Raw genomic sequence first — 19,761 nt, 5'->3', positions numbered from 1 at the left:
GCAATGCATGGAAATTCTGGCTACAACATCATCTTTAAAGCAAAACTTCTCATTTAAAATAAGCCCTTTCGTATCAACAAATAAAGAAGAAACAAATAAGCTTTTTCCCAGGCTGCAGGGAATATAAATGTCCGGGAAGTTAATATTAAATTGCATCACCAAACGTACAAAACCAGTATTAAAACAAGACATGCTCTTCCTTTTATATTCATGCCTTTACTGGTACAAATGATAATCAAATGATCAACATGAAGGAAGGTACTCTTGAAGAAGGTAAACTGTGTGTATGCACTGCAGTTGGTACTATTTGGTGGAGTAACACCTCATATGAATTATTGTCTGATGAATGAGATGCCCATGTAGAAAATGTAGAAATGCATGGGGAAGACAAAGGCAGTTCCCAGTCAGACAGACAGAACAGAATTTCTCTTGGTAAACTATTGATCTACAACTCCTACTGCCTGAACAGCAGGCAGATAAAGTACAGTTTTGTACCTACCATAAATGTAGATGTTCGAGGATCCACATTGCTGCAGTCCTTACTATTGGGTGTAGTCCGCTGTCCAGTTGGCCCGAATACCAGAGTATAAGGCTGACGTCGGTCAGGGCGCATTAGACTGACGTCAGTACGTCAGGGTACTAATGCGCATGACCGACGTCATATCCTCAGTCTTTTCTTGCCCCAGATGTCAGAAGACCCTAAAAAGACAAGGCCCAAAATACCTGCACCAAACATATGTACAATATATACAAAAAGATATATACAAAAATATCAGCATATAACCTCACCTACACAACCACCCCTAAACACAGAGGGAAGGAGGGAGGGTAAATTGGACTGCAGCAATGTGGATCCTCGAACATCTACATTTATGGTAGGTACAAAACTGTACTATGTTCTTCGCTCCACATTGCTGCAGTCCTTACTATTGGGTAGAATCCCAAAGCAGAGGTAAGGGAGGCTGGCAAATCATAAAGAAGTAGGAGCTGACAACATGCCTTGCAAAACAGCTGTGGCAAACCAGCCCTAGACTTAGAGTAGATAGGAAGGTGATAATGCTTAGAGAAAGTATGCACTGAACTCCAAGTAGCTGCCTCCAAAATATCCTTAGTTGCCACCCCCCTTAAAAATGCTGTTGAAGTGGCAGTAGCCCTAGTGGAATGAGGCCTAATCCCAGCTGGAATCTCCTTGCCATGATGGGAATAACAAAATGCAATGCAAAACCCAATCCACCTAGAAATAGTTTGTTTTGACACAGGCTTGCCCTGCGAACTCAAAGCAACAAACAACTGCTGAGACTGCCTAAAATCCTTAGTCCTGCTTAAATAATAACGCAATTGCCTGTGTACATCTAAAGTGTGCAAAATCTTTTCCCCTTTATTTTGGGGGTCTGCATAAAAAGTAGGCAAATGAATAGTTTGGTTTAAAGCCACACTAGAAACCACCTTAGGCATAAAGGAAGGATTAGTGCGTAATGATACCCTATCCTTATGGAAAATCAAAAAGGGCTCTACTGCCATAAGGGCCTGCAACTCAGACACCCTTCTTGCAGAAGTAATAGCCAACAGAAAAGCAGTCTTCCATGACAAGTATTTCAATTCAGCAGTAGCCGAGGCTCAAAAGGTTGTAGAGTAAGTTTTCCAACACAAAATTGAGATCCCAAGCAGGAGTAGGAGCTCTCATTGGGGTCTTATATTCTTTGCCCTCTAAGAAACTGCTTGAACAAAGGATGAAAACAATGGTGGGTCACAATCATAGTGAGCTGAAATTGCTGCAGCATGAATCTTAATGGAAGAGAAGGACAAACCTTTGTCCAATAACTCAGTAAGATATTGAAGAGCCACACTCAAATTAGGCTCAGAAATCTCCAAATTCTTTGCTGTACTCCAAAATAAAAATCTCTTCCATTTTTCTCATTACACTTTCCTTGTACTAGGTCTTCTAGCTTCCATAATCACATTTAAAACTTGTTGAGGAAGTTGAGACCTGCTGTGTTTCAACACAGAATATGCCAGGCTGTTAGATGAAGAGAGTGAAGCTTGACATTGAGCAGATGACCGTCCTTCTGAGATAACAGATGAGGAATCAAAGGTAAAGGCCATGGAGGCTTCCTTACCAGACTCCTTAGTAGTGGGTACCAGTGTTGCCGAGGCCAATCTGGAGCTATCAAAATCATCCTTGGCTTGTCTTGTCTGACTTTTAATAGCACCTTTGGAAGAAGAGGCAGAGGTGGAAAGGCATACACATGAAGGTTTTTCCAACTGAAAGACAGAGCATCCACTTTCCAAGCTGTGTGATGAAACCCCTTTGTGCAAAACTTTGGCAGCTGGTGGTTTAGTGGAGAAGCGAACAGATCTATGTCTGGAGTTCCCCATGACACTGTCAATTTCTGAAATACATGAAGATCCAGTTTCCACTCGTGGGGATCCATGATTTGTCTGCTTAACACATCTGCTAAGGAGTTCTGTGCTCCCGGCAGAAACCTTGCCTGAAGAGTTAGTTGCAAGCTTAGCGCAGTCTCCCATAAAATCATTGCTTGCCTGCATAGAGGATAAGAATGGGTTCCCCTTGCTTGTTGATGTACCACATGACAGTTGTGTTGTCTGTTAGAATCAACACCTGCCCTGGAAGAAGTAACTCCTTGAAAGCCATTAATGCAAACTGGACTGCTAACATCTCCTTCATGTTGATATGTAGATGCTGTAGTCTGGCAGGCCACTTGTCTTGTATCCACTTTCCATTTAGATGAGCTCCCCAAGCAATGTCCGAGGCATCTGTCGTTAAAATCTGACTCGCCTCTGGCGGGTCACAGAGAGTCCCTTGTTTAGGTGACATTCCTGAGCCCACCACAAGAATTCTTTTTGAAGGCAAGGTATTATTTGAATGACAGTGTCCAAATCCTGGCAGTGCTGTGTCCATACATTTTGAGATACCATTGTAGCTTCCTCATATGCAGTTTGGCATTGGGAAGCACCAGAATACAAGATGCCATGAACCCTAATGCTTGAAGGACTGTCCTTGCAGTCAGCACGGACTGATGAGATAGTTGATGGAAGTAAAGGGATAGACTCTTTTGTTTGTCCGGGGTTAAAAGGCCATCTGGGCTGCTGTATTCAGTCTCACACCCAGAAAGCACATGTCTTGAGAGGGTACTAGACTGGACTTTATTTCGTTCACAGAATACCCTAGGCATCTTAGCACTGCTATAACATATTCCAGATGCTGTAGAAGGTCTTCCTTTTCTTGAGCCAGAATCAGGCAGTCGTCCAAGTAAGGATAGATTTGAATTCCTTTTAGCCTGAAGTAAGCTATCACTGGAGCCAGAACCTTTGTGAATACTCTGGGCAGTAGATAAGCCAAAGGGCAATGCAGAGAACTGATAATGAGAATTTCCAGCTCGAAACGCAGATACTTCCTGCAACTTAGTCTTATAGGCACATGAAGGTAAGCTTCCTTGAGATCTAAAGTTACCATCCAGTGATCTTTGCCCAGCAGAGGTAAAAGCTGTTGTAACGTCAACATCTTGAACTTGGAAATGTCCAGATAAGTGTTGAGGATAGATAAATCCAAAATTGGTCTCCACGTGTTCCCCTTCTTTGGTACTAGGAACAGGCGAGAATAAAATCCTAGGCCCCTTTCTGATACAGGGACTGGCTGAATGGCCCCTATTTGGAGTAACTGAGAAATTTGCTTGAGAGCCTCTTTTCTTTGTGGAGGAGGAACGTCTGGCATGCCTTTGAAAGGGGGCAAAGTATGGAAATAAAACCTGTAACCGTGGTGAATGATATCCAACACCCATCTGTCTTGAGTAATTAAATCCCAATTTTCCTTGAAAAGAGACAGTCTTCCTCCCAAAGGAGCTGCCAGGCAGAATCTACTGGCAGCTGAAAAGGCAGGTCATTGGGTCTGTTTATGAAAGGACTGACCCCTGCCCTCACCAGAAGTCTGAGCAGGTGAACTCCCTGTTCTAGGCCTAAAAGAACCTTGAGCTCTGCCCCTACCACGTCTAGACCTACCCCTAGACTGGGAATCATAAGCAGGATATGTCCATCCCTTAGTAGGCCAATTTCTACTAAACTTCGGTGGCTGCACCTGCAAAAATCTTTAACAGTTTGCATAGACTTAGCTTTGTCCTCCATTTTCTTTAAAACTGCTTCCACAGGCGAACCAAACAACACATCCGACTGTAAAGGAGCATCCAAAATCCTTGTCTTAACATGCTCAGCTAAATTCTGATCCCTCAACCAGGCATGCCTGCGAAGAACAGAACTAGTGGCAGCCACCCTCGAGGAGGCCTGTACAGCATCAAAACCACATTGCAAGGAATGCTTACCCACTTGTTCAGACACATGAACTAAATCCAGCAACTCTTTACACTCAATACCTTCCGCCAAAGCATCCACCTTAGATTTCAGTTGTGAAAGGAGATAATTTTGATATTTAAGCATGTGAAACTGACAATTCAACGCCCTCATGGCTAAAGTGGAAGAAGTATACACTTTCTTTCCCCATCTATCCAAAGCCCTTGCCTCTTTATCAGTGGGAACAGGGTTTTTAACCACAGAGGCCTTAACACCTTTAGGTCCCTGAGAAACAGTTTCGGGTCTGCCCTAGGACTCTTAAAAGATACTTATGAGCTTCAGGCACCCTATAGTACCTATCAGGTTTAACAGGAGCAGGAGGCAAAGAATCAGGGTTCAGGAAGCCTCTGCAAAACATCTTCCACCACATTCAACACAGGAGGTATAGCTAAGGGCCTATGCTGAGGCAAAACAAGAATTCCCTAAGCCTTTTCCTGGAATCAGAGTAATCCTGAACTTCCCATTTAAAGTGCTCCCTCATGGAATGCAGAGTCTCTGAAAATGAGAAATCCTCAGGAGGAGAAGCTGTAGGAGTGGAATCATCCACATCAGAATCAGAATAAGGAGGATACTCCTGCAAATCTTCCAGAAGACTCAGAAGCCTCTGAACACTGTTCAAAACTATCAAACTCGGTTCCACCCTAGGCCTCTTATCAGGAGGGGCATAGAACCTCTAATCATAGTAATCAAATCTTCTGCCATTTTAAGCATATGTTTCTTAGGCACAGAACCTGAAATGCTAGGAGAAGCCCCCACTGAAGCTGAACTTGGCCTACCTCTCAAAGAAGTTTTGGCAACAGAAGGAGAGGCTCTAACTACCTTGGGAAGAGAGGGAAGAACAGTTACCTGGGAAGCCCCACAGCCTGGCCTACCTCCTGAGAAGGCACATCCTGTAACAGTAAAGTCTCTGCCTGAGACTCCAAAGAAACTCCTGGCAAAACCTCTGGCTCCACTGAGCCTTCTAAAGAACCGTCGTCCGGGACTGCCGGTTCATCAACCCTAGGCTTCGCTGTTTTGTCCTTGCGCTTCTTGGGCCGAAGCGTCGGAGCATCCGGCGGCATTTTATAATTACAACGCTTCCCAAACACTAACCTGGCACAGTCTAACCGCCTCTTAATAGTGCGCTTGTTAAACCTAGCACAAGAGCGGCATCCAACAACGTCGTGCTCAGGCCCTAAACAAGGTATACACAAGGTATGGTAATCCCTATGAGGTATCTGTTTCCCACAAGAAATACAGTTATTCACTTTTTCTGACATCGGTTAAATACTGAGGCAAGAAAAAACAAAATGTTCCCCAACGGGGTACTACCAACTTCTAGCTGATAACTCTGATCGGTCTGAAACTCCGGCGAATATTTCAGCAAACGCCAACCTGCACTCGCAAACTGCTTCTGCATCGGACCATGCGGCAAAAGACTGAGGATATGGCGTCGGTCATGCGCGTCAGTACCCTGCGCAGTTGGTACTATTTGGTGGAGTAACACCTCATATGAATTATTGTCTGATGAATGAGATGCCCATGTAGAAAATGTAGAAATGCATGGGGAAGACAAAGGCAGTTCCCAGTCAGACAGACAGAACAGAATTTCTCTTGGTAAACTATTGATCTACAACTCCTACTGCCTGAACAGCAGGCAGATAACTGGAACAGTCCTCAGTTACACTTATGCATTTAGAGGGGAAAATCTGTTATTTGCTGCTTATACTTGTGTACTTGTTCCCACATTTGATGTTGACTTATGGAAACAAAGAAATGTCTACTGAACTAAACATTAAAAAGTTTCAGCAACATCATAATCAGTAATGCTAGCCTGCTGTTTCACACTTAAGACAGTTCAGCTGCAATTCTTTCAACATTGCAGTACTACATTACTAAAAGTTTTGCATAACAGTATTCTTAAATTTCTTACACAAAAAACTTCATTAATACTAAAGTTTCACTAATTTTAGCTATTTGTATTTAATGTACCTTTTTGTTGTCAATCACTTTGCAGACGTAAATAGTGGCTTGCGTGTATTCCCTTAGATCCCTCTGCTGTTGGCAAAGCAAGCCCTCTCTGCATTCTAGACAAAGCTCTGCAATAAAAAAGGCAGAATTCAAATATTTTATACAATGTAAAAGTCTGCACTTTATAAACTGCTTTTTGGGAGAAAACATCCTGTGATCTTTAGATTGATATTTTGTGTACCACATTACCTCATACTCGTATTTCTTTCTGCTACATATACTACCACTCTTCTGAAAGGAAACTTATCTGTACAAAACAGAACAAAAAGAAAGCTTAATTACCTAATTCCATTAGGTTATCTCCAGTGGAAGGTTATATAAAGAAAATGAATCACAGGTTATCTTTAAGGTGAACTTCTCCATGTACTCTGATGATGGTTTCACATGAATGAAGATGGATGATGTATCATCACCTTCATTTTGTAAACTGTTTTTGTGAGGTATGCAATGTTAAAATAGGCAAGGGTAGGTAAGACTTTCTTATCCCCAGAAACAGCCTTTAGTTCATCCTGTGGGATCTTCGAGCATTCCCAGGCAAAACATGGGATATAATCATGGGTCATCAGTTTGTCGCATAACCTCCTTCCAGTGGGCTGTAATTGGTATGCCTCTCATGCAAGGTGCCTGGGGGACATCCTCACAAGGTATCCAAACCACCTCAAGTGACTGAAGGGGCAGTGTCTGTACCTTGCAGTCCTCAGGGATTTCTGAGCTCCTAGGAATGCAGGGAACTACAGCTGTATAAGTAAACTTACCATAATAGTAGATGGTTTTAATAAATCACTGTTGCAGTAGCCTAGGCAAAATGGGTCTTACCCTCTCTGTAACTGGCCAGCCTACAAAGCTAAAGGATGGTCTTTATGTGCTCAAACTGTCAGGAGTTCAGCCAGAGCTCCATATAATGACAGCTGAAGCACAAAAAGTTTCTGAGCATTTTAGCTAGGACAGAGGAAACAGCCTGACAGATCAATACTAGAAAACAACCCCAACACTAAATTATGTACAAAAGGGTGAAACACCTACATCCTAGCAACACAAAATACAATAAAGGTGAAGAAGACTGGAGGGAAAGGAGGCTACTGTAATAGTGAACTATTAGAATTTGCTGTTACAGTAAGTTCACTTACACAACTGCAATATGCTCAATGCATATATTACTGTTGCAGTAGCTCAAGCTAAATTAGTAGATTACCATAGTTTAGACAACTAACAAAGGGAGGAAGCCAATAACCTAATACTCCAGGTGACCCTGGAGAACAGTCCTAGCAAAGTGTGTTTTGGACCTGGAAAAGGAATCCAGTTACTTATGCTTTGCAAAAGTGGGCACAGAGGACCAAGCTGCTCCATCTAGAATATTTCTACAGTCCATCCCTTTATAGAAAGCCTCCAAAGAAGCCAAAGTCCTTGGGAAATAATTTCCGCCTAGTGTTATGAATGTCAAAATGAATGAAATTCAATGAAGAGCAGGTAAACAGAGGAACTAACTAGGACTCTCAATGTAATCAAATGCCTCGTCATCTAGTCATGAGCATGAATGAGTTCATAGGTAGGTACTAGGCTATCAGCCCAAGGGCCTACGTAAGCCTAGCCAACAAAGTTCCCTGGCTTACGCCACCCAAGAAAGTTATTTTCCTGTGCCACTGTCGAGCAGACACACAGAAGTGATCCCGGGGTGTATTTTGTATTTCCCATCCACTCATCAAGATTTTTCTTGAAGAGTGCTAATGAAGAACTTTGCTTGACATATAGGTTCATATGAATGAGTTTTCTACTGTTCCTACCTACTATCTAGTGAAACCACAGCCAAGGGAACATGCTTGGCAGAATCAGTGGGGAAAGAAGATCCTGCTGAGCTTTACTCTAGTTTGGCACTAGACTTCCATGTGGAATAAGTCCAACCCCCTTCCAGTCTGAATCACTGCGGTAGAATATACACCTAAATCTCCCCTCACTTAGGCCTCCACATCCACTTGGTCTCCCATCTTCTTTCAGATGGCAGTAGCTGCGGACATTACACTAGTCCCTGACTCTCGCATAACAGGAGCTCCACCACAAGACAAATATCTGAGAACATTTACACTGATATTTTTGACATTGTGCAGTAGCCTGTGGACTAGGGTTACCATCTGTCCTACTTTGTGAAAGACAGTCCCTCTGAGCAGTTGGGTCCTGCAAAAAAAATTGTAAAAATGGCAAATGTCCTTAGATTTTGGGACACAATTATTTCCTATATTTTATGTAATAGTTTCATAAAACAGTTATTCTGTATCTGAAACACCTAAATGTTATAAGAAACAGAATAAGCAACTAAAATGCTACAAGAATAAGCTTTTATTTAGGCAAAAAAGTGAAGTTCTGTCCTTTGTACTGGCCATGGGTATGTTTCAGCTTTCTAAATCTGATGTTTGTACCAAAAACTGTCCCACTTTAGGCATTTGAAAAGGTGGCAACCCTACTGTGGACATTACATTGGTCCCTGTCCCTTACACAGCAGGAGCTACATTACAAGGTACACAGCCAAGAACATTTACACTGAGATTTTTGACACTGTGCAACAGCCTGTGGACATTACATTGGTCCTGTCCCTTACACAGCATGAGCTACATTACAAGGCACACATCTGAGAACATTTACACTGAGATATTTATCACTGCAACACTGTGCAACTCGTTGCCAAACTACATAACCCTACAATCCTCCAAAAGTCTCTTCAAAAAAACCTCAAACAGTATCTCAAAGTGAACTGGCTTTTGCCCATGTACCAACCCTGATTAAGTTATAAACTAAAAGCATAACCTGTAAATATCATAACATGCAACTACATCACCAAGCTCTATATCCAATCTGACTTCTCTTGCTTTTAATTGTGTTTGTCCATGAGAATTGTGAGTCCCTACTAGGGAACACTACTAAACCATTGTACAAAATCACTTTGTTTTATATTTTCTAATGTTATCTAACTTCTTGTGTAATCTTATGTAAGTTTGTCTATATGGAGATTTTCTCCCCAGGCCTCTGCTGAAAATAGACATGTATCCAGTCGGACTTTCCAAGTAAACAAATGTAAAATAAATAAATAAACAGCCTGTGGAGTTTACATTGGTCCCTGTCCCTTACACAGCAGGAACTAGGTCACAAGGCACACATCTGAGAACAGTTACACTGAGATTTTGTCATTGTGCAATAGTCTGTGGACATCACATTGGCCCCTGTCCCTTACATAGTAGGAACTTCACCACAAGGCACACATGTGAACACTTACACTGAGATTTTTGTCACTGTGCAATGTAAGCAAGTCTCACATGAAGAGTTTTCCTGTACATTAACTTTAACTAGTCAGCTCCATGCCTGCCTTTGTCGTGTGCTGGCAAGTGGCTGTGACTTCCCCACAAAGGAGTAGTCCTTGCAATCTGATGACCAAGTTCGCTACTGCCCTTTCTCTTGACAGGTAAAGTGGATATAAAAAGTGTACACATTCCCCCTGTTAAAATGCCAGGTTCTTGTGATATAAAAAAAAATGAGACCACAATAAATCATTTCAAAACATTTCCCACCTTTAATGTGACCTATAACCAGTACAATTCAATTGAAAAACAAACAAATCTGTTAAGAGAAAAAAGTATAAAAAATAAAAAGTACAATAAGCTGATTGCATAAGTGTGCAAACCCTTAAACCAATACTTTGTTGAAGCACCTTTTGATTTAATTACTGCATTCAGTCTTCTTGGGTACACACCTGCCATCAATTAAAGAGACTCTGATTAACCCCAAATAAAGTTAATCTGTCCTATTAGGATTTTTCCTGATATTTACTCAGTTGCCTGCTACAGCAAAAGCCATGGTTCGCGGACAGCTTACAAAGCATCAAAGGGATCTCATTGTTGAAAGGTATCAGTCAGAAGAAGGGTGCAAAAAAATTTCCACAGCATTGGACATACTATGGAGCACAGTGAAGACAGTCATCAAAAAGTGGAGAAAATATGGGACAACTGTGACGTTGCAAAGAACTGGACGTACCTCCAAAATTGATGAAAGGACAAGACAAAAATTGGTCAGGGAGGCTGCCAAGAGACCTACAGCAACACTGAAGGATCTGCAGGAATTTCTGGCAAGTACATAGCCAAGGTGGTACAGCAGTAGCATTGTTGCCTCACACTGTGTGGAGTTTGCATGTCCTCCCTGTGGTCGAGTAACGTTCGAAAGACATGCGTAAATGGGTGTGCCTTCGTTGAAGGTTGGCGTCGGGCTGGCACCTTGGCACCTGTAAAAATCGACTGCCAATCATTAGCAGACTGGAGTTCTGCTGTGGCGACCCCTAACCGGGAAAAGCCGAAAGACCAACAACTAGTTGTGTACTACATGTAACAACAATCTTCCATATTCTCCATATGTCTGGACCATGGGGTAGGATTGCAAGACAAAAGCCTTTTCTTACACAGAAAAACATCCAGGCCTGGCTAAAATTTGCAAAAACAATACATCGTCTCCCAAAAGCATGTGAAAAAATGTGTTATGGTATGAAGAGACCAAGGCTGAACTTTGTGGCTACAATTCCAAAAGGTACATTTGGCGCAAAAACAACACTTCGCATCATCAAAAGAACACCATCCCCACAGTGAACCATGGTGGTGGCAGTATCATGCTTAGGGGTTGCTTTTCTTCAGCTGGAACTGGGTCTTTAGTCAAGGTGGAGGGAATTATAAACAATTCCAAATACCAGTCACTTTTGGCCCAAAACCTTCAGGCATCTGCTAAAAGGTGAAGAGGAATTTCACCTTTCAATACAATGACCCCAAGCATGCATCCAAATCAACAAAAGAATGGCTTCACCAGAAGAAAATTAAAGTTTTGGAAAGACCCAGCCAGAGCCCAGACCTAATTCCAATAGAAAATATGTGGGGTGACCTGAAGAGGGCTGTGCACAAGAGATGCCCTCGCAGTCTGATAGATTTGGAGTGCTTTTGCAAGGAAGAGTAGGTAAATACTGCCAAATCAAGATGTGCCATGCTGATAGACTCCTACCCAAGAAGACCGAATGCTGTAATTAAATCAAAAGGTGCTTCAACAAAGTATTAGTTTAAGGGTGTGCACACTTATGCAACCAGCTTATTGTACATTTATTTTTTATATTTTTCCCCGAACAGATTTGTTTTTTAATTGAACTGTACAAGTTACAGGTCACACTAAAGGTGAGAAAAGTTTTGAAATTATTTATTGTGGTCTCCTTTTCTTATATCACAAGAACCTGGCATTTTAACAGGGGTGTGTACACTTTTTATATTCACTGCAGATTACAGTTTATATGCCATTTACTTCGTCCCCATAGCTTCTTGGTGTCTGCTTTCAGTAAATGAAAGAAAACTGGATTCCTTAGAAGAAAAACGAGCACCAACAAGGTGAAATTCCACTGGTTTAATAAATAAAAAATTTCAGATTTAGCGCTTTCATCCACTGTACTGTGGACTTCCTCAGAATGTCTTCAATTAATCAATCAAACATTTAAATACTACTTTAGGCGCCAAAATCCCTTAATTTAAAGAAAAATGCACATTTCATATATACTTTAAAACTACATAAGAAAAACGACATAAAATTACATAAAAAAAGGACTTGATTATATAAAAAACTGTGCAGAACATGCTATACTTAAATAATTGTACAAAATAGTTGTGCAACATACATTATAAATACATTATACTGGCTCTTGCATATATAAGACCATTTTTAAAAATATATATGTATATGTGTATATTCTTTACAATATTGGCAGCTAAAGTCAATGATAGTTGTAATAATTATGTTAAATATAGCATCATACTTACTAATAGGGGGAGATACTTCTACTAACATGTTACATAAGAAGAATATGTGAAATAAATATAGACAAACATAAGTTTATATAGTTCTAAATAAATGCATAAATAAGAATGTACAATATAAAATTCCTATGAATGGCATTACAATACACTCTCTATATATACATCTGTAATATAGGTTTAATTGTTATATAGTCATTTAATCCAGGTTCAGTTGAGGCATCAGTTAAAATCTGCCATCTAACTTCCTTCTGACCTAGAATAGCTTTATAATTACCCCCTCTTTGTCCCTAGAATAGCTTTATAATTATCCCTCTCTTTGTCCCTACTTAAGTTGTTGTAATATTGCAAATCTAAAATCATGACTATCCCCATGTTTCTCTATGTGCCTAAATAGTGCATTGGTACAATTTTTTTTCCTTGTGGCATATATATGATAGACTGCGGTGGTGGTGCTGCGGTAGCGTTGTTGCCTCACAGTTAGATGTTGCCCGTTCGATTCTCAGAGCGTCTTCTGTGTAGCGACATGCGTGAAAGGGCATTCCTTCGTTGAAGGTTGTGCGTTAGGCCTGGCAAGCCAGTATGTAAAAATCTACTGCCAATCGTTAGCGGACTGGAGTTCCGCTGTGGCGACCCCTAACCGGGAAAAGCCGAAAGACACAAATGGCATATATATGATCATAAATTCTCTTTTTAAACATTCTTTCTGTTTTACCTATGTAGAAGCTTGGACAGGTCATACATTTGGCCATATATATGATGTTCCTAGTATTACAATTACCATACTGAAATATTACCTTGGACTTGTTAATATTCTCCAAAGTAATACCCTCAATTTGCAATATGGCCTTACATTGTCCACAACTTCCACATCGTCTTGCACCTCTTCTCTGTTGATTAATATTCCTGATCATACCTTCCCATTTTATATACAAATAGAGGGGTCTCTCCGACTATATTTTTTATCCCATTATCAACTAAGTATGTTCCAATTCCTACTTAATATATCTTTTATTTGTTTTACTTGAGGTGTGTATTCCAAAATACAAGTCATTTTGTACCTTTCAAATGTATTGCTGACAATCATGGTACATGTTACCTGTTCGTTTCCTAGAACAGGAGAATATTTCTTCCCCCATTCACTAATTACATACTTTTTAATTTCATCCAATAACTTTAAAGGGTACCCCCTGGAAATGAATAATGTTTTTATATAATCCATTTCTTCGAGCATTTCTAAATATGAGGACGTTATCCTAGCTGCTCGTATACACTGTCCTTTACATATATTCTTTTTCATTTTTGAGGATGATTGCTGGAAAAGTCCAAGTAATTATTGGAAAAAGTACTTTTTTCCTAAGAAAATGAGACGTAAAGCCATTGCTTGTGCTGGATATGTACGTATCAAGGTATGCAATGCCCTCAGTACTGTAAGTGTGTGTGAATTTTAGATAATCACTCGTGTTGTTTAAATAATCAATAAAATTATCTATTGTGTGTTCTGGACCATCCCATATAATAAAAATATCGTCCAAAAATCTTGAATAGTATCTTATATACTTGAAGTGTTCACTTTTGAAAATGTTTTTGGTTTCCCAATCTAGCATAACCAGGTTAGCAAAGATAGGGGCACACGCTGCCCCCATTGCTGCTACTCTGGTTTGTTTATAAAGTTCACCTTCAAAGTATATATAATTGTACTCTAGTACAATAGACATGAGTTCCATTATTAAATTAATCTGATCCCACTCTAAACTAGAATACTGTCTGATACTATTACAAAAACTTTATAATTCTTGCTGTTTAGGAATACATGAAAATAAATCTATCACATCAGCTGTGATGTATATAATTCCCTCTTTCCAAATATCTGGAGTTAAATCGCAAAGTAAGGCCCATGAATCCTTAATTAGATGTGGGATCTTGTTATATATATGTTTAAGCCATTTGTCAATAGCTGTTCCTAATGGAAATGTTTTAGAATGGCTACCTAATACTATTGGACGAAAGGGTGGGTCAGCAACATTCTTATGTACTTTTGGTATACCTACTATTGTTGCAAGTACTGGATACTCAACCTTTAAGTATTTATATGTTTCACTCATAATCCGCCCATCCAACAAAAATTCTTCAAAAAACATGTCAATTCATTTATACCCTATACTAATTTCATTTTTTGATACTTGTACATAATTTCCTGACTCATGTAGTATTTTGTACATTTTATTAGTATATTCATATGAGTCATACAGAACTACCCCCCCCCCCTACCTTTATCCGGTTTCATTACTCGGATATTTCTATCACTCTTAAGTCGTATTAACTGAATTTCATCATCAGATAAGTTGCTAAACATTTTCTTATGTCTTGTACTATTCTGTAAGCAATATATCTCTTTTGTTACTATTTTTTCATACACGGCTATGTTGGGATGTGTGTGTGTGGGGGGAGTAGGTACTTTTTTTCTTTAACCCGTCTTTACGAGTTAATAATGGTTTGTTATGAAACAGTACAGCTAAATTAATTTTTCTGAGAAATAATTTAATCTTAGTTAAACAATCAACTACATGGAATTTTGTCTTGAGTATACATTTCGTACCTTTGGAAAATAATTTAAAGTATTCTTCTTCCACAACAATGTTCATCATGTTATTATCTAGATGCTGCAATGCTATTGTGAGGTGTATTAAATGAAAGAAAACCAGTTTTACTTTGTGCCTCCTAGCTAATTATTCAGCACCGGCTACAAAACTGACTGCTGTCTTTAACAAGTGGCCTGAGGGAGGGAAGACAGTTATGCTTGGCTTTGCTTTATTAACCTAAATCCAATTCCCACCCATCCCACCTTACTCTAACATAAGATTTCTTGCATACACCTTTCACCTATGACACCGATTCCCTAAACCTCCTCAAACTCTACTATCATAGAAACACTCCTGTTTCTACTTCCCATCTTCCATCTAACTTTTAGGATCATTCCCAGCAACCATTCTCCCTCCCATACAGCTTTGCACTACATCCACTCCTACTGAAAACTCTCCCCGATAGTACCTCTAAGTCTATTATTCTACATTTCAACTTTAACTTTTTGCAAATAAACCCTCACTGCTTCCTATCTTAACTACATCCTCATCGTCTGTCCTTCAAACCCCACTATTTCTTACATTTCAGAAACATGTTTCTCCTGTAGTTCCTCTTACTTGTATCTCTTCTCCTACTTAACATCCTACAAACACCCACTATCCCAATAAAACTATTATACTATGTTCAAGTGAAATCGGAACCTCATCTCCCAATACCATCCTATGTGTATCATGACTCTCATTATCTTGGCATTCAAGTACAATTATCCAAAGCCACAGCTATTTATTCATAAACTGTGCATTAAATATAAAATCAAGCAAAAAAATGTTCTACCTGTACCATCATACCTCTATAATCATAAAATGTAGAAGTGACATCCACCAAAACCTAGGCCCAACTCAGCGTATGCAGGCACCAGAGAGCATATCCCCATCAGATTCTTTATCGCTAACACCTCACCCTTAGTCCAAACCTAGCCTTCATATATACCATAGCAGCTTACGAAAAATGTGTAACAAAACTCTATGAAGTGCATGCACAGATAGCACTACACAATCCAGACATCTTAACTACCACAGAAATCTGGCTCCACCAGGAAACAAAAAAATAAATATAAATGAAGAAATTGTCCCACTAGGCTTTAACATTATCAGATTAGACAGAGACAATAAAAAAGCTGATGGTGTTGCTACTGTCAACAAGATTGCACTAGACATCTCTCTCTCGCTTTTCCCCCACACCCTGCCAACTTTCTCTAAAACAGAAGTCCTAATAACCATGCTAAAACCAAACACTCAATACAGTCACAATCACGGCTATATACATTCTCCAGGTAATAATACTAAAACACTAGAAGATATTCTCTGTGCTGGGCCTCCTCAATATCCCTCATGAAACAATAATATTGGGTGATGTTAATATAGACTGGCAAACCACAGGATCTGAAGTTCCATCCAATATTATGCATCTGTACAAGTTTACCCAACTTATAACCACACAAACAAGATATAACAAAGCCACAATCAGACAATCAACCATTGATTGGATACTAGCAATCTCTCTAAATAAAATATCATCCCATTGACCTCTGTCAGGCACCCTAAGTGATCACTTAATCAATCTTTACCACAAAGTACCAAAGCAGCAGCCCCAATGCACATCATTATAGCCTGGTAAGAAAATTTACTACTTTCTATGAAGACACTTTTAATAATACATCTCCTTAACTGGGAGTCACTAAATACTCACCCCATAGATGATACTGTCTCAGAGTTAAAAAAAATATTCCTAGGTGTTCTAAACACCCAAGCTCCCCCCAGAATAAACAGTCAAAGCCAACCCTGCCTCATGGCTATCCTTAGCAACTTAATTCATGAAACAAAGAGACAAAGCATGGAAAGTTTGGACAAAAACACAGTTCCTACTTTACTAGCATATAAACAACTAAGAAATCTAACAAAATAACATAACCAAAGATAAGAAAACCTACTTGATTAATCAAAGCATACACACTAATAATCCAAAGTGTTCTGGGCCTCAGTCCATAAAATGTTAAATCCAGGACAAGCTACACAGCCTACACCAAACAAGTTGAGTCTCATCCTAGTCTAAAACTGGCATAATTAAGGGCGTCCATAAATATTTCCATTTGTACTGTTTTCCATATTACTATGCTCTACACAAATTTTCATATCTACAAAACGTCTTTACAGGATTTACATTTACGTTCTTGTCACATGCTCCCTAATTTGGTGACAATCCTTTCTACTTTCTGTTGCCTAAATTTTTGTGCTATGACATTATCAAAAACAGTTGCTTAACAACAATCTTTCTAAACTCATGGAAATTATCCAAATACCACCTTATATTCTCTTTAGCACTCTGCATTTGCTCCTGTTCTTGTTCTACGACATTCCCCTTGCTCTGCGATAATTTAACCTTTGTCAGCCCCTTTAAATTTCTATTATGTCTTAACCAAATATATTTCTTTTATTTTTTTAACTCCATTTTCATTTTAACACCTTTGCAGAATTATCACTTAAGACACAGGCAAACATATATTTACATAAAAGAAAACAAACCATATTAACATGTTCCCAGCTGCAAATATTATACATATATTTCTGTATAACTATCAATCCATAATTAAATGAACTGCTCCATTCCTGCCTTCATGTAAACATCATGCCTCCTCCAAAATACTGTTCTGCTTGGATTGTTCCCACAATTTCCACTTTCAGTATGCTATTTGCTTCTACCCTTATCTAAAGATCCCACTTCCAGTTTTTTTATCCCTGTTACATAATCAATACTTAAAAATACAGTTGTTTTGACTTTGATTTCCATTTTCTAGTAATTGCTTTTTTTGGCAGTCACCAGAAGTAAACTTAACAAGGCCTTACTATGTCTAAGGAATTCAGATCCTCTATGCCAGCTCAAAAAAAAAATTCCTTAGTGACACCAGTTAGCTCACCCAATATTTCTGACAGAGTACTCTGTAGAGAATTTTTTAATTCTGCCAACTAATTACATTCCCAAAACATACGTTTCCAGTTGCCTCTTTCTTCCCCATCACACCTCCAACATTTGGCATCTACCTGAGGAAAAAACTCACTAAAGTCTGCTTGGGGTATAAAAATACCTATGCAGACATTTCCAAGCAAAAATTTTTAATCTTCTATACTTTGCTGTATGTTTGTGAACCATACATTTATCCTACCATCGTTTCCTCATGAATTTCTTATCCAATGTCTCTCTAATCTTTTCTAACCTGCTCGGACTGGCTCCTTTGGTTACCATGCAATATAGTATATGCCCTAATAATTATCCCTTTTCAACAACAGCTTCCGTTTTAGATTCAACTAAAAACTCTACCAGTGCTGATCTTTCACTTAGGATTCATCTATCCCTTTCTCTTTGGCTATATTCTGATATCAATACTTGATAGGGAAGGTAGTCTCTGGCCTGCAGTCCAAATGTATTCTTGGCCTCTTCCCATTCCAATACCTTTTCCTCTCTAATTATTTGCTCAAAATACCTTGGTTCTTTTGTCAGTTTCTTCCAGTAAATAACAAAGGGACTTCAATATTTGTCCCTGCTCCCTCATATATACTTCTAATTAACCTTATTGTTATCAGGGAATGCAAATGCTTCCACTGCCCTACTCATAAAATCCCAGCTTACTCCGTCAAATGCTTTCTCTGCATCAAGACCCACCAACAGCAGCATAATTTTCTTACATTCTGCTATTCTTTGCATCATCACTGTTCTATTAATGTTTGTCAAATGTTTCTTGCATACCTCAAAACCACAATGACCCATACCTATCAATGTTGACAACATCTCTGCAATTCTTTTACCTATTATAGACAAACACTTTGTAAATATGATTTAAAATTGAAATGGTCCTATATGAAGCCAGGTCTGATGGGTCTATGCAAATTGGTCGAAGGACCAAATTCACATGGTCGACAATTTGGTTCATCAAGCCATTCTGACTGAGATTGTGGTACTGCTGGGATCAGGGAATTTGCTCTTTTCCCCACTGTAGTGCAAACCCCTAACCCATCCTTTATTCTCCTGATTATCCATCTGTTATTCTTCTATAATTACTCTACATTTCTTATGTCCTACACCTGCTCTTAAATCTCTCACTTTACCCTTTACTTCAACTGTCTACACCCACCTGTTTTCTCATAGACTCCTTACTTATCTCTGCTCTTTCCCACTTTTGACTTACCTAACTTACCTTCAGTAACCAGCATTGCTGATTGTTTCTTCTCTAGCTGCTCCATTACCTGTCTCTAGCCGCTCCGTTCGCCCTGTGGGCTCACTCCGCTCCCACACCCTACCCCTAATTCCCACCCACCCACAGGGGTCCTACTCTTATACTACTTTACCACACCCCTTTCCCCTTCCCACCAATCACTAAGAACGTTAACATTGGCCATCAAATCCCAATTCCTTCCTTTCACCTACCACTCCCTATCTCTCCCACCACACCCTCCATCTCTCCCTATCCACACCTAGTATACTTCCATGCCTAAAACAGAAACCTAACTTACCCATCCAAATGTATAAACTACCCACCCCAGACCAGTTACAGCTGTTACTCATACTTCTACCACCTTTAACTTCAGCCTACCTGCTTACCTCCTATGAACACCCATTATATCCACACCTTCAATACCCCAATAAGCTAACTAACCTCTCCTTCTCTACCTATTCTCACTAACCATGTTAATATAACATCTACACTCAGCTATCTACTGCCTAAATATCATAGAATAGCCCACATTAGATACAACTCTCTCAATCCCAGAAAATCTCTAAACCTATACTGTAAATTCCCAAACCCTAGATTTCAAATACAACTCCTCTATTTAAAAGATGGAGACATTCACCCAAACCCAGGCCCAACAACTACTACCACCACTCAACTCCTCAACCCCAATCCCTCTACTATTCATTCCCTTACAAAATCACCAAA

At 39.5% G+C, this 19,761-nt stretch overlaps 1 protein-coding gene across 7 annotated transcripts in view; it reads right to left on the bottom strand.

Annotated features, from left to right (window-relative positions):
* The window catches only part of USP48 (ubiquitin specific peptidase 48), a 3,461,715-nt gene that overhangs the window by 486,792 nt on the left and 2,955,162 nt on the right, over nucleotides 1-19,761 (bottom strand). For all 7 annotated transcript variants that reach the window (XM_044063244.1, XM_044063240.1, XM_044063245.1 and 4 more), the window contains one exon: nucleotides 6,334-6,440. In XM_044063244.1, the coding sequence (XP_043919179.1) occupies nucleotides 6,334-6,440 (107 nt within the window). The remainder of the gene's footprint in view (nucleotides 1-6,333; nucleotides 6,441-19,761) is intronic.

This window comes from Protopterus annectens, chromosome 2.part1 (assembly GCF_019279795.1).
Source record: "Protopterus annectens isolate FY-2018-M chromosome 2.part1, PAN1.0, whole genome shotgun sequence".
Taxonomy (NCBI): Eukaryota; Metazoa; Chordata; order Ceratodontiformes; family Protopteridae; genus Protopterus; species Protopterus annectens.
This window is presented reverse-complemented; position numbering and strand designations above follow the sequence as displayed.